Genomic DNA, 13,601 nt, shown 5'->3' with positions numbered 1-13,601 from the left:
ATAATGATACTGATTATTGAGAAATTACCAGATGTGTCACCAGAAGTGGCTCATATTATCTGCTGCCTAGCTAGCACTCACCCTTATGCTATCATGCCAATACGTCTTAGGCATGAATTTTTGGGTAAGGATGCGCTTTTAAAATATTGGGTGTGACCCTCGTTTGCTCCCCAGTATGCCATAGAAATTGCCTTTGAATAACAGTTTAGTCAGTCGAGCTTAGTTGCCGAATCTGACTTGGGCACGTGAATTAGATCCGTGGATTTGGGACTGTATTTTCCTCAATTATGATATATATATATATATATGTAGAAGTCCTGCTGAGGTACGGGTCTAAAGAGAATCACTCCAACAGAAGAACAATAGTGAGTTTGTGGCTCTTTCTATATATCCAGGTGGAAGGCCCTACTATTATGAATTTTGATGCAGGCTGTTGACTTCGATACAGTGATGGAAGAAAAGGAAATGATGGAAGGTGTACTTGCCCAATTCGTCAGGTCCAAGACTTTGGCCTCTTGCCCTATTAATTAGTGAGTCGATTGATCCCAGATACTACCAACGGAAAAAAGAAGAGAAATTTTATTATTTTTAGTATATGTATGCATTATATATACTAAAAAATAAGAGAAATATACATAATTCTAAAACTAAATCATTTCATAGTGTGAATCTATGATTCTAGTGTGGATCTATGAATCTAGCATACTTGGTAATTGATCTATTTTCATGGTTATAAAGAAAATCAACACATTCACTTTGAGTTACTGAATTACAAAATGAGAGCAAAATAGAGAGCACATGAACTTGCATCATGAATAAAAGGGTCATTTTTAGGGTTTGAAGCATAGTTGGAAAACTCGAACTTGGCAACAACTTTAAAAACTCGAGAAAACTCAGGAACCTATAAAAACCGCTAAAATTTAATTCAAAATACATTTTGTTTACAAATTTCAATGAGAAGATGCATCTAATGAGTTAATTAAAGAGAACAAAAAAGAAACAAGTAGGAGTTTAGATATATATAAATGCATAGTCGGTACAAAATCGCATTCTCATGTAGAATGCTGATGGTGGGAAGCATAATAGTAAATAATTTGTGTCAAACTAGAAGTAAAAACATCATTACAATCACATCTTCCTCTTCCTAGCTCTACTAGCATACTGTAATTCTCTATTTTACATAATAAATATAGGATTTTTGCCTGTTGTTTTTAACAAAAGTAAATAAAAAAAAAAAAAAAATAGTTTTTATGAAAAACTTGCTGATTTTTTTTCAAAATCTTGACGATTTTTTCACTAAAACTCGGTGATTTTTTCTCTAGCCGAGTTGCAATTAAATCTGAGAAAAACTTGTTGGTCTCAAAAACTCAGCGATTAGTAGAAACTCGCTGATTTTTCGGTGATTATGCCAACTATGGTTTGAAGCAAAAATAAACATTTAAAAATGCATTTGGCATTGTCGCAGATCCTTGTGGATCCATGCTAGATCCTCGGGCTGTGGCTTGGATCTGTGAGGATCCGGGCAGGAATCAAGGATCCTGCCCAGATCCTCATGGATCCAAGCCAGGACCCAAATCTGGACCGGATCTGAATCCGAATCCGACTTGTACATGATGCATCCGGTAACTAAGGTCTAGAGTTGTTTAATTGCGAATAACACAGATTGGCTCGTGAAGTCTCAATGAAAATGCCCTTTTGAAAGGGAAAAATAATTTATAATAAAGAAAAAAACATATTAATATATCTATGATAATTAGAAACAATGAGGGAAAATTTTAAATTGGCAAATTGATTTATGGAAGATAATTTCACCGTTTTTCAGCTGATTTATACAAAAATGACTATAGTTTGAACTTTGAACTGTCAGCTTATTCAAAAATATTGTTTAGTGAAGACCTGAAATGTCACGAAGATTAAGTGTGTGACAAAAACAGAGGTATTCAGTTTCATAATAAGGTTTAAAAGAAATACTGCTCTTTATAGTGATTGCCATAAGGGCTAGAAATAAGTGTCCCCATTGATTTAGTGTAGTGGTGGCTGTACTAAGACTTCCTGCCAGTTAGACCTTCTTGTGCCACGGTTGTTAGAACAGTCCCCTTAGTAACACTGCAGTGAGATGTGAATTCAATCTGTCCTTGGATAATTCCAAGTTTTCAACAGTGTTGTAACAGACATTTCCAGACAGCAGAGGGGAATTAATATCTTACAGCGGATGCTCCTGTTTTTCTATAATTAACTTGAGCCTATCAATACTTTAATTGATGGATGTGTTCCTGACTTGCTGTTTTCCAACAACATGAGGAAGCCATAGGAAGCTTGTTTCTGAAAAAGTGTTATGGGTGCATGCTTCTTCAATTACTTGATGCTCAATTGATACCTTGATTTCATGAAAAATTGAAAGAAGGTTTTGGGTCAACCCTGTTGTGATTATCAGCTTTGATTATATCAGTCTTTTGGGATCTGTCAAGATGCAAGTTGGTTGTGAATGAGAGGAATTGCATGAGGAGGATGGCATGGGATGAAACCTGAACTCAGAGATAAAATTAACTTTGGTGAAAGGAGCTGCAGGGCCTAAAATGAATCCAAGACATGGTAGGGAGTTGTTAAAACTCTACGTTACTGAGTTCACATCCTGGACCCCGAACTGGGTCTGAGTGTGAACCTGGTCTGGGTTCATACTCCTAGAATGATCTGGGCAGGGTCCATGCTCAGCCCTGTGGATCCTCATGGGTCCAAAGTCAAATAAACAATATTTTATTATTATTATTTTTTGGTTAGAACCCTAAAACGAGCCATTATGAAGCCTCTGAACACAATTTTTTTTCACATTTGCTCTCATTTTGTAATTCAGTAATTCAATGTGATGATTTTATTTAGAATCGTGAACATAGACCACTGATCATTTAATGTTTATTTTGACATTTGGCATTGATCAATGTTCAAGTATCATAGATTCGTATTATGAAATGATTTAGTTTTGCAATTGTGTATATTTCTCTTATTGTTTTGTGTGTGTATGTGCACGTGCACATGTGAACCATACGAAGCACAATGAAAATATGAAAAAATTACGAATCCATGAACCGGGTTCTTGTACCCGAACTCGTCCCCAAACCTGAACCATTAACTTTGTTAAAAGAGTGTCTAGCATATCGGAGATAGCTGAGAGAATTAAATTTGGAATTTTTCTCAAAGCAAATGTCTGGATGGTTGTGTTGGGGTTGTAAGAAGTCATGTCAATATCATAATGAGCCTCAGTTCTCATATTTTTGAGTTGGATTTCCTTGAAGTGAGACGTTTCAAGTTTCAACCAATTCAAAAGAGGATTCGGAGTAACATTTTACCTTGGCAGCTGGGATTTGGTCCTCTTCCTCCGCAGAATCATTCAATGAAAAGTTCTTAAACACACTTTGCTACTTTCAACAACTGCTGTGTGAATTGTACAATTAGGGAAGAATTATCAGAAAAATGGTCATTAGAGGATGCTTACCATCTTGGAGAGTGATCCCTCTCATTGATCCTAAATTGTCACTACCTATGAAAGTTACCCAAACACATCTCCCAGTAAGTTACGTATGAAAGTTACCCAAACACATCCCCCAGTAAGTGTGAGGTTCCAAAGTGCATCCTTATTTGATTTTTCTCTTCAACTGAATTTACTCCAGTACTCTGGCTAAAGCCTGTGAAGCAAGAGTAGCATCAACCATTATAAATGTAATCAATGAAGTACTCCGGAACAAAGTTCCTCACTATCTTGTCATAGATTTTATACAATGCTTATTTTCATGAATCTTTTGATGTTTTCTATGAGTCCATTCCACACGCCTTATAAGAAGTAACGGAGTAATCCGAAATAAACTTTTTTTTTGAACCTTGAGTTTTCAGGCCTGACAATCCTTGCAACCAAGAGAAGTGACCTTAACCAGATTATTTTTTCTTTATTTTTACACTGTTCTTATGCAAGTTAAAGTACGAAGAATGCAGTATAAAATTAGAAATAAATAAATTCGAAGTGATCTTAACCAGTCTAAGTTTTATTCATATAGATGCTTTGTAGGAAACCATATCTTGTCAGCAGAAATATTCTTTCTATTCAAGCTGTGCTGATTTGAATTTACGGCTTTGCGTCATTTATTTTGTTGACAAATTTCTATAATTTGAGGATTGTAAAATGTTCATGTTACCATGTTGACAATGGCTTGTTACTATTCCTGTACCCAGTTTGGGTTTCACCAAATATTCTTTGATCTGCTCTGCAGGAGTTTGATGCAGCTGTTGGAGATATTACAATTACCAGAAAGCGCTCAAATATAGTTCAATTTACACAGCCGTTTTTAGAGTCGAGCTTGACAGTGGTGGTGCCTAAATTGCTTAAGAGATCTAGCCGCACCTGGCAGTTTTTGCAACCATTTTCTATTAGCATGTGGTGTAGCATGGGTGCTTGTTTTATCATTACTGGAGTAGTTATATGGGTATTGGAACGCAAGCATAATACTGATTTTCAAGGAAAGCCAAAGAAGATGATTTCCACCATTATTTGGTGAGTATTTGTTTACTGGGTGAAGAAAATGCAATGATTTGTCACAGTACACTGCAGTGGAATGGCCGTGCTTAAGATTCTCTCTAAAACTACAATACATTCTGGACGTGCTTAAGACCATACCTATATTTACAAAAACATCTGAAATGTTTTCTTAACAAATCTCAATTGTAATTCTTCTGTTTATGAGAGCAGTGTAAGTCTAAATTGTAATTTTCATGTTTATAATAGCAGTGTAAGGCTAACTTGTTGATGGATGCAAAGACTATAATGGGTTAAAATCAATGTATGTAATAAACACAGACAAATAAAACTGGCAAAAAAACTCCTAGTGAAATTCTTATTCAAAATCAGTCACAAAGATCTTTCTATAAATGTCAAACACACTATTTAGTAGCAATATATTCTTGACAATATCTGTAATAACATTTAAAATGAGAATTATTTAATAGTTTTTTAATGTTTATATTGATCTATTGCAGGTTCATATTGTCAACCCTTTTCTTTACTCAGAGTAAGAAAAACTACCTTTATTCTTTTGATCACTATCATTCTTTTAGCTATTAGGCTCCTATATAAATAGTGTAGTAAGATTAAATGATTGTTTCTTGCTATTTGCAGGGGAGAAAGTGAAAAGTATTTTAGGCCGGATAGTGTTAATTGTTTGGTTTTTTGTGGTACTTATCATCACTTCGAGTTACACTGCAAATCTCACGTCAATTCTGACTATTGAACAACTAAGGCCAACAGTGAATGGCATTGGTGGATTAATTACAAGTGATAACCCTATTGGCTATCAAAGTGGATCATTTGTGAGAGACTACCTATTAGAGCTGAATGTAGCAAAAGAGAGACTGGTCCCATTAAATACATTACAGAATTATAGAAATGCATTATTAAATGGCCCACAACGAGGTGGGGTGGCAGCAGTTGTGGATGAGAAGCCTTATGCAGATTTGTTTATGACGCAAAGATGTGAGTTTAAGGCTTCTGGCCCAGAATTCAGCAAAGGTGACTGGGGATTTGTAAGTTCTGAAAACCCCTTTTAGCTCTCTAAACAAAAAATTGTAGTGAAATGGATAGCATAGGAAAATCCAATTTCTTATGAATTACTATAAAGTATAAATATAACTGATATTCCGTGAAAGATAATCAACAAACTTCTGTGATAAACATACAGTAATAATGATGATGTTGCTGGTTTTGCTATGTTTTAGAAGTGTATTTGTCCAGCACAGCATCTTACCTGGATTGATTTTGTCCTGATTTTACATTAGCTTTATAGGAGTGAATGGAGGCAATGCCTGAGAAATTTGCAATATTTACATTTTCTTTGTGGTTAGTTCTGTTGCAACAATTTACATATTTTGGCCATTAAAATCCCAGTTTGTTTTGGTTCATTCTTACAGTAGTAATTATGCTGCTAAGTTAAATTACTGAATAATTCAAATCTCAGTGTAGATTGGTAATATCACTCACGTTCACAGATACAAAATAACAATTGATATACACATGCATAGAACATAGAATGTACTAGTAAAACCACAATCTAGTAGGCACGGAAATGATTTCTTTATTAATACCAGAAAACCCACACCGTACAATACCAATGACCACCTAACTACCTAACCCGACTAGCTTAACAAGTGCTAAACATAATAGTTACTTTATTCCAGCTACATCTATTCCCCCCAAAAAAAGAAGTCGTCTTCTAGACAACTGCTGAACATGAAAACAAAAAAAAACTTTGACTGCAAGAAGAGGGATGGGAGGACATCCCTGTGCTCGGATCTGCTTTCTCTACTTGCTAGGCTTCCTCCATGGCCACTTTTTTTGCTTCCAATTGATGGAAGGTGGTAGCCATAACTTGCCAATGCTGTCACTTCCTTTTGCCACTTCACCTTTGCCTTTTTCCATCTCCCTTGTCTCTTCCTTTTTAATTTCTTGTATGTGCCCCTTGTACCAACCATCCCTCTGCAGGGATGGCTTGTAACCAACTTCCACAAGTTGTCCCAGATTCTGTAGGAATTTCTCAGGTACTAGGAACGCCTGTGTTTGTCGTACCTCTGTTTGCCATCCTCTAGATTGTTGTTGTACAAGTGTCTCCACCTGTCGTACGAAATTACCTCTTATACACCATTCTCGCATGGATGTGAATAGTTGTCGTACGAACTTGAATGGATATCGTACGGATGTTGCTCGTCATTTTCGTATACTGCCATGTTCAGATGAAATTTTCCAATGCCATACTTTGCCTTATTGCTGTACAGATGACTGTCGTACGGGTGATTGTCGGATGGGATTTCCTTTTGAAGCTTGTTGCCGTAGGGACTGGTGTCTCTGTTGTATAGGCATGTCTTAGCGTAAGGATGTAGTTCCTTGTTGCTGTACAGGTGGAATTCTTTGCTATTGCTGTACAATTGTACTTGCTGTCGTACGGACATGTCCACCCTGCATACACTGTTTTGCTGTACGCCTTTTTCACTGCGCTATCGTACAGGTATGTTCTAGAAGTGCTTTTGCACGGCCATCCGTCCCTCTCGTATGGCTGTTTGTATGGCTACCTCCTCAACCACTCCCAGTATCCGTACGGCTACCTCAGCTACATCTTCCTGTCTATCAATTCCTTTTCTATCAATTGTGGTAATGCTTTTTGACTTGGTCTCTTTATAAGGACTTGGTCTCGTTTTTTCTCCTTGGGCATACTTAGTACACTCCTCCGGGTACCTTCCTTCCAATTGAGATCCTTGTATTTGCAACATATTACATTCTCGGTGGAAAACTTCATAGTCTCCCATTTGCTAGTGGAATAATCCATTAAGGGAGTTTGTGTCATCCTCCAAGTATTCTCCTAACCTGAGTACTCCCTCTTCGTCAGGTTCCATCCCTTCATATTCTTCTTCTTTAGAATCAGATGCCACGTCTTGACTTACCGACTGGTTTTTGAGATCTATAGTGTACTTCCTACCCTTTGACTCAATAAAGAGGGTGTTTTGTTTCCAGTTGTGATTGGCCTTTGCTATTACTAGCCATTCTCTCCCTAATAAAGCATCATATCCTTTCTTCTCTAAGGTAATAACCACAAAGTCTAAAATAAATTGTTGGGTTCCTATTATTACCTTTTGCCCTATCAAGGTGCCAATCGGTTTGATGCCATGCTGATCTGCTCCTACAAGTTGGAATTTGGGTGGCCACAAGGTAGGTTTCCCAATCACCTTCCAAGTATCTTCCAATGGAACATTCAACTCAGAGCCTCCATCAATTATCGTGTTTGAGAGTTTGTACCCCATGATCTCGATCTCTACCACTGCTGGCGCTCTCCCTAGACCTATTGTAAATAAGGTGTTTTCTTCCTTTTCCATTGAAGTTTCTTCTTTTTCTACTTTTTCTACTGCTTCTGGTTCCACTATTTTTGGTTCCACTTGGGGATCCTGTTGAGTTGGCAGTGTTCCTTGTGTCAATGCAGCTTGTAACTGGGGTAGAGTGTCCAGTAACTTCCCAATGGAGACCAGAATGGGAGTTTCTAATACTTTCCTTATGATGTTGGGTACCCCCTTTGCCCATGTACCCCCTTGCTCATAGGGGTCTTGGTTGGCTTAGCTGTAGTTTCCCCTCTCAACTCATTCTGGATGTTCTGCTTTGCCTCCTCAAATCTTGTTTATTCCACAGTCACCTCCGGGTACACAACTTTCTTAGCTTGCATCCTTGTTATTGCAACTATCTCATTTTCTGATCCTGCAATATCTAGCATGTTCACACCATTTTGCCTTGGGCAATTCACATCCTCATGGTTGCCAGGCCCACACCATTTGCAGATAATTCCTCCATTCTGTCCCCCTCTGTTTTGACATTCTTGAGCAAAATGGCACCATTCGTTTCATCTTCGACATTAGATCATGGGCCGTCTTTGAGAATCATATTGGATTGCCCGTCGGGGTGTGTTTGTGTTGCTATTGTTATTACTACTATTGGCATTGCCTCTTCGGTTATTCCTGTACCCCCCTGGTGAAGCTTCTGTATTATTGTTCTTTGGGGGAGTTGATGGTGGTGTAGGCTATTCTCCAGTAAACAGTATCTGGGCGTTTCTTGTTGTTAGGTTATAAGGGCAATCTTTGATTGCATGACCCCCTATTTGGCAAATCTTGCAAAGCATCTTTCTTAGGCATGCTCCTTTGGTATGACCCTCTTTTTTGCAGTTTGTACACCATAGGTCTTTACCTTCCTTTCGTCGGTAGAAACTGTTTAGTTGATGGGTTCATGTCGTTAATAAAGATTTTGTAGCCGACGTAGATTAGTAGTGTTATGTAGCTGATGGACCCCTTCGGGAAGGTTTGACAGGGAGTATTTATACCCCATTTGGGATCATTGTAAATCATCTAATCATAAGCATTGTGTAATATCTTGGCATATGCGAATAATACAAGGAGTTTTGTTGTTCTTATCTATTGTCTGTGTGCATTAATCCGTTTACTTTATGCAGTAAACATATGGCGTCATTGCGTGATGGACCTAGAACAAAGGTTGGGGAATGACGACTAATGCTGAATCAGTTAAACAAAAATAAGAATAAGCCGAAGGACAAAGATGAAATCCGCACAGCTCAAGGAAATTTAATTTTGGCATAGAAGGCCAAATGTAGGTGAAGGTTTCAAAAGATTGCCGACGGACATCGAAGTGCTGAGGAATTGTTGGAGGAGACTCGACAGTAGGTGGAATTGGTGGAAGAAGCAAGGGAGGAATTTTTGAACTTGTAATCACCGAGGGAAGAGAATCCAGATGGAAGGGAATTAATTCACACGGCTCGAAGTGTCGAGGGAGCACGAGCGTGGAGTGAACTTTTCGTCCGCGATACACTTCGAAACGGGAAGGCCCTTCTTCACTAGAGAACACATTTGTTGGAAATAAGACAATTGTTGGAGAGAGTGCCGGTGTGGAAGTACAGACCGCCAGTGTGCAGATTGCTAGTGTGGGAGTATAGATCGTCGGTGTGGGAGTGCAGAGCGCTGGTGTGGGAGGACCGAACAATGCCCGTGCACAAAATCCAGTAGTGATGGTAGGACCAAAGGAAAAGTTGCCGAAGTTTGATGGCGATGGTATGGCCAATCCAATCCGACACTACAAAATATGCGAAATGATTTGGAAGGCAAATGGCATAACAGATACAAACGAATGGGTCTGGCAATTTCTAGCAACCCTATGGGGTGTCGCAATTGATTGGTTTGTTGATACAGATCCCCAAAAATTAACCAGTTGGGACAACATTAAAGAGTTTATCACAAAATTTCAACTGTTGCACGACGACAATGAGATCGTGGCGGAGATATACAACACAAAGTAGGGGAAGAATGAAACTGTCCGAGTATACGCCAGGAAATTAAAAGACATAATAAATAAAATAGAAAATAAGCTGGCAGGTGGGCTAGAAAAGAGATGGTTTGTTGAAGGTCTACACTTGCGGAAGAAGATGAATATTGTGCCGCCGTTGTCATACACTGAAGCATACAATTGGGTGATGAACTTGGAAAGTGAGCAAAAAACAAAGAAGAAGAAGAGTAACTCCTATTTAGATGACGATGCGTCTTCAGAAGAAGAGAGCAGTGATGATGAAAATAGCAGCAAGAAGGTCTGAGCTCTCCAGACGGACATGATCCGGATGATGAAGGAATTTAAGAACATGTAGAAAGAAACAAATGGAAGTGAGCTATGGTGCACAGAATGTAGGTAGAAGGTCACACAAAGGGATCCTGTCCAAAGAACTAGTTTTGCGAGATCTACCAGATGATGGGACATTCCAGAAAGGAATGCCCCTTTAACATGAAAACTAGAGGACCTCAACAACTTTCGTGTCCGGAGGGAGCAGGAACACAAGTACGAAGGGTGCCACGTCTGGAGGGTACAAAAATAATAGACGTGGGCAGAACAATAACAATGCGAACAATAACAATAACAATGTTAGCTGAAGTCGAATTCAGTACGATGCAAATAGATGACCGATCGTTCAATGTCGAGCATGTAATTTGTGGGACCACTTTGCCTGGGATTGTACAATGGCAAACACCAAAATTATTATGTAGATGGTGCGGATCCGACGACCATGAAGATGCTAAGTGCCCGAAGTCTGGAGTGAATCTGATCACCGTTGGGATGGACGAAGAGGTTTTGGCAATCGCACGGAAACAAGCAAAACTATACCTCGACCTAGGGGAAGAAAAGAAGAGGCTAGATGAAGTGCAGAAGGAAATTGAGAAAGTGACATAGGCGGAGAGTACACACTTGAGGGACGCCACATGTACCCCAACAAGAAACTGCGTGGAACAGAACATTGTATGTTAGATACTATAAACAAAGGTACTCGTCAAAATCAACGCTTTGTTGATCACAATGCCTCAGCTCCGATTGGCACTCACAAATATCGCCCCAACTACTCAGTTACCAAGAGAACCAGGAAGAGGGAAGGAAATTGCTGTAGGTGGAGAAGACTCAATGCTGCTAGCTCTCACATTCAGACAACATCCGACAGTCATCGAGATGGGGATTCTTGGAAATGTGCTAATAGACACAATCGTCGACGGAGGGTCCAGCGTGAATGTCTTACTTGAGGATACTTGGAAGAGGTTGGGACAGCCGACGTTGTGGCCACCTACATTCCAGTTGCTGACAGCGGACCAACATGGCATTAAACCTCTCAGCGTCTTGATGGCACAATCGGTGACGATTAGCACACAACCATTCTTACTTGACTTCGGCATGATCTCATTGAAGAGAAAGGATACGATGCCATTCATGTGCGGTCTAAGGTGAGGATTGGGAGGAGAAACTACACTCTACTCTGTGGCATACTGCACGACGTACATGGTGACAACGGGGCACACACCGTTCCAGTTGATGTTTAGGCAGGAAGCAGTGGTACCAGTAGAATTCATGATACCAAGCTTAAGGATTGCACTAGAAAATAAGTTGGGCAACATGGAAAGCCTGAGGGAACGGTTGCATAATCTGAATAAGCTCAAAGAGAAGTGGCTACTGGCATAATGGGAGATAAAGGTGACACAGAACAAACATAAGGCGTGGCATGATAAGCATCTGAAACTCAATAGGTTTCAGCCCAAGTAGTTGGTGTTGAATTTTGATGGACGAAATGAAATCAAATCAGGAAAGTTTAAGTTCAGATGGGTAGGGCCATACCAGATTCGGGAGGTAGGTGGCAATGGAGCAATAAAATTGTGGACTTTGGACAAACAAGAAGTGCCTCAGGTAGTGAATGGGTTGAAGCTAAAGATGTATCATATTAGAAAGACTCCCTCGTCGTCATAGAAGGACGAAGTCCGAAGAACTCCCTTGTCGTCGAATGGCGAAGTTTGGAGGGAAAATTGAGGTTGTATTTTTGTAAAGGAAAAAAAAAAGAAAAAAGAAAAAATTTGAAAAAAGAAAAAACACCCACCCCCATGGAAAGGGCTTCTCGCTAGTGGGTCCGCGGACATCTTTCCGTGGATGAGGCCCGTGGCAGAGCTTGTTTCCCGCAAAGTAAACTTCTTACCCGTAGTGTTCTTTTCTCCTCCGTGAACATCTTCCCGCAGGCTATCTTATCCTCCTGCGAACAGGCTTCCATGAATAACCTTTTAAGCCCGCGGCTTCTTCCCATGGATAGACTTCCGTGGATGATCTTTTAGGGTGTGGCTTCTCTTCCCGCAACTCCATCTTGTGCCCGACAACTTCACCTGTTGCGGCTATGGTAGACCTTCACTTGTGGCTTGTCTATTTTCCGTGAAGTCTTTCTTTTTAATTTGCAAGTGTTACTGTATACTCCGCAGGTTATATTTTTTGTCCACGACGTGAATTTGCACATTCTTTCCGAGCCTTGGCGTGCTCTCCATCAACACTTTGCTTATTTTCATGTCTGTTGCTTTGCTCGTGAGGTGACATTATGTGAAGGAGACTCATACAAGACACGCAATTTTGAGTTTTGTTGACGGCCATGGTTCCATTCCTTCATCTCGCGGCTCCGGTCTTTTAGAACTCCTATTCTATCGATAGTCTCCCGTGCCTCCTTTTTCTAACCGCGGCTTGCATTTCTTATTTCCCATGGCATGTCTCTTCTTCTGTAGGGTAACACTATATGTTTCGGTGGGGGTGTCATGAGTCCGGTGGTCTGTGGTTTTAGATCTCGTGGATGAGTTTTAAAATTCTCGTGGCTTGTATTTTAACCTCTTCCCACAAATGCATTTCTTTTCCAGCCATGGTTAAAAGTTAACCGTCGAGAAAGGTAAGAGGTAGTGGAAAGGAGAGAATTATAGGCATATTCTCTGCGGGAAGGCAAAAATGATAGGAACCCTATATTATAAAGACAAGAAAGAAGCCATTATTATGGAATCAGCAGGAAAATGGAAGTAGTGGAAGAACCAGCTGAAGACGAGTATGGAGAAGAATGCTTGAATTTTAGCTTCTGGAATCCGAGCTGCAGGGCCATCAACATCTGCCAGCAAGAAGCAAAAAGTAAGGGCCAAACTCACACATCTCACGGTTCAATTTGAAGGGCTCAATGGTAGTGAATGCCAGAAATGGTGGAAAGAGACTCTAGACACAGAGGTAATTAAATAGATTTTGATATGAGCACAGGTGCATTGAGCCATCCAGCTTCCAGTTTTTTCCATGGGATTGTTTGAATCATTTTTGCGAACTATGATAATAGCATATAATCGGCACAGCAGAACCAACACATTTTTGTACAAAAAGCATCGGAAGATGGTTTCTTTTAAACCTAAGGATTTCATGAGGGTTTTTGGCATCCTTGGCCCAGGAGGTCGAAAGGTGGAAATCAAGAACCACAAGCTATCTCAGGAACGGAAAGAATATTGGATAAGACTAGTAGGTTGCGATCTTTTGCCTAAGGAGATGGAGTTAGTGGTAAAGGGGTCTAAGTGCAGAGGGCTTCGGCGAGATTTTATTCGTGAGGGCCACTAGCGATGCATCATGGATGTCATCAAAAGCAAGTTGATAGGAGCAACTCAGGCTTCAGATATAGCATTTCCATAGATTGTATTCATGAATGGCATCATGAATG

The 13,601-nt window shown here is 39.8% G+C and overlaps 1 protein-coding gene across 2 annotated transcripts in view; it reads left to right on the top strand.

Annotated features, from left to right (window-relative positions):
* Positions 1-13,601, top strand: part of LOC149554324 (glutamate receptor 3.3-like) — a 201,561-nt gene that overhangs the window by 176,569 nt on the left and 11,391 nt on the right. For both annotated transcript variants that reach the window (XM_089828442.1, XM_089828443.1), the window contains 3 exons: positions 4,260-4,540; positions 5,023-5,054; positions 5,162-5,565. In XM_089828442.1, coding sequence (XP_089684568.1) covers positions 4,260-4,540; positions 5,023-5,054; positions 5,162-5,565 — 717 coding nt within the window. The remainder of the gene's footprint in view (positions 1-4,259; positions 4,541-5,022; positions 5,055-5,161; positions 5,566-13,601) is intronic.

The sequence above is a fragment of the Cupressus sempervirens genome, chromosome 5 (genome assembly GCF_028749045.1).
Source record: "Cupressus sempervirens isolate cs-2001-9-10 chromosome 5, ASM2874904v1, whole genome shotgun sequence".
Lineage (NCBI taxonomy): Eukaryota > Viridiplantae > Streptophyta > Pinopsida > Cupressales > Cupressaceae > Cupressus > Cupressus sempervirens.
Note: the sequence above shows the minus strand (reverse complement) of the source record. Positions and strands in the feature narration are given on the sequence as shown.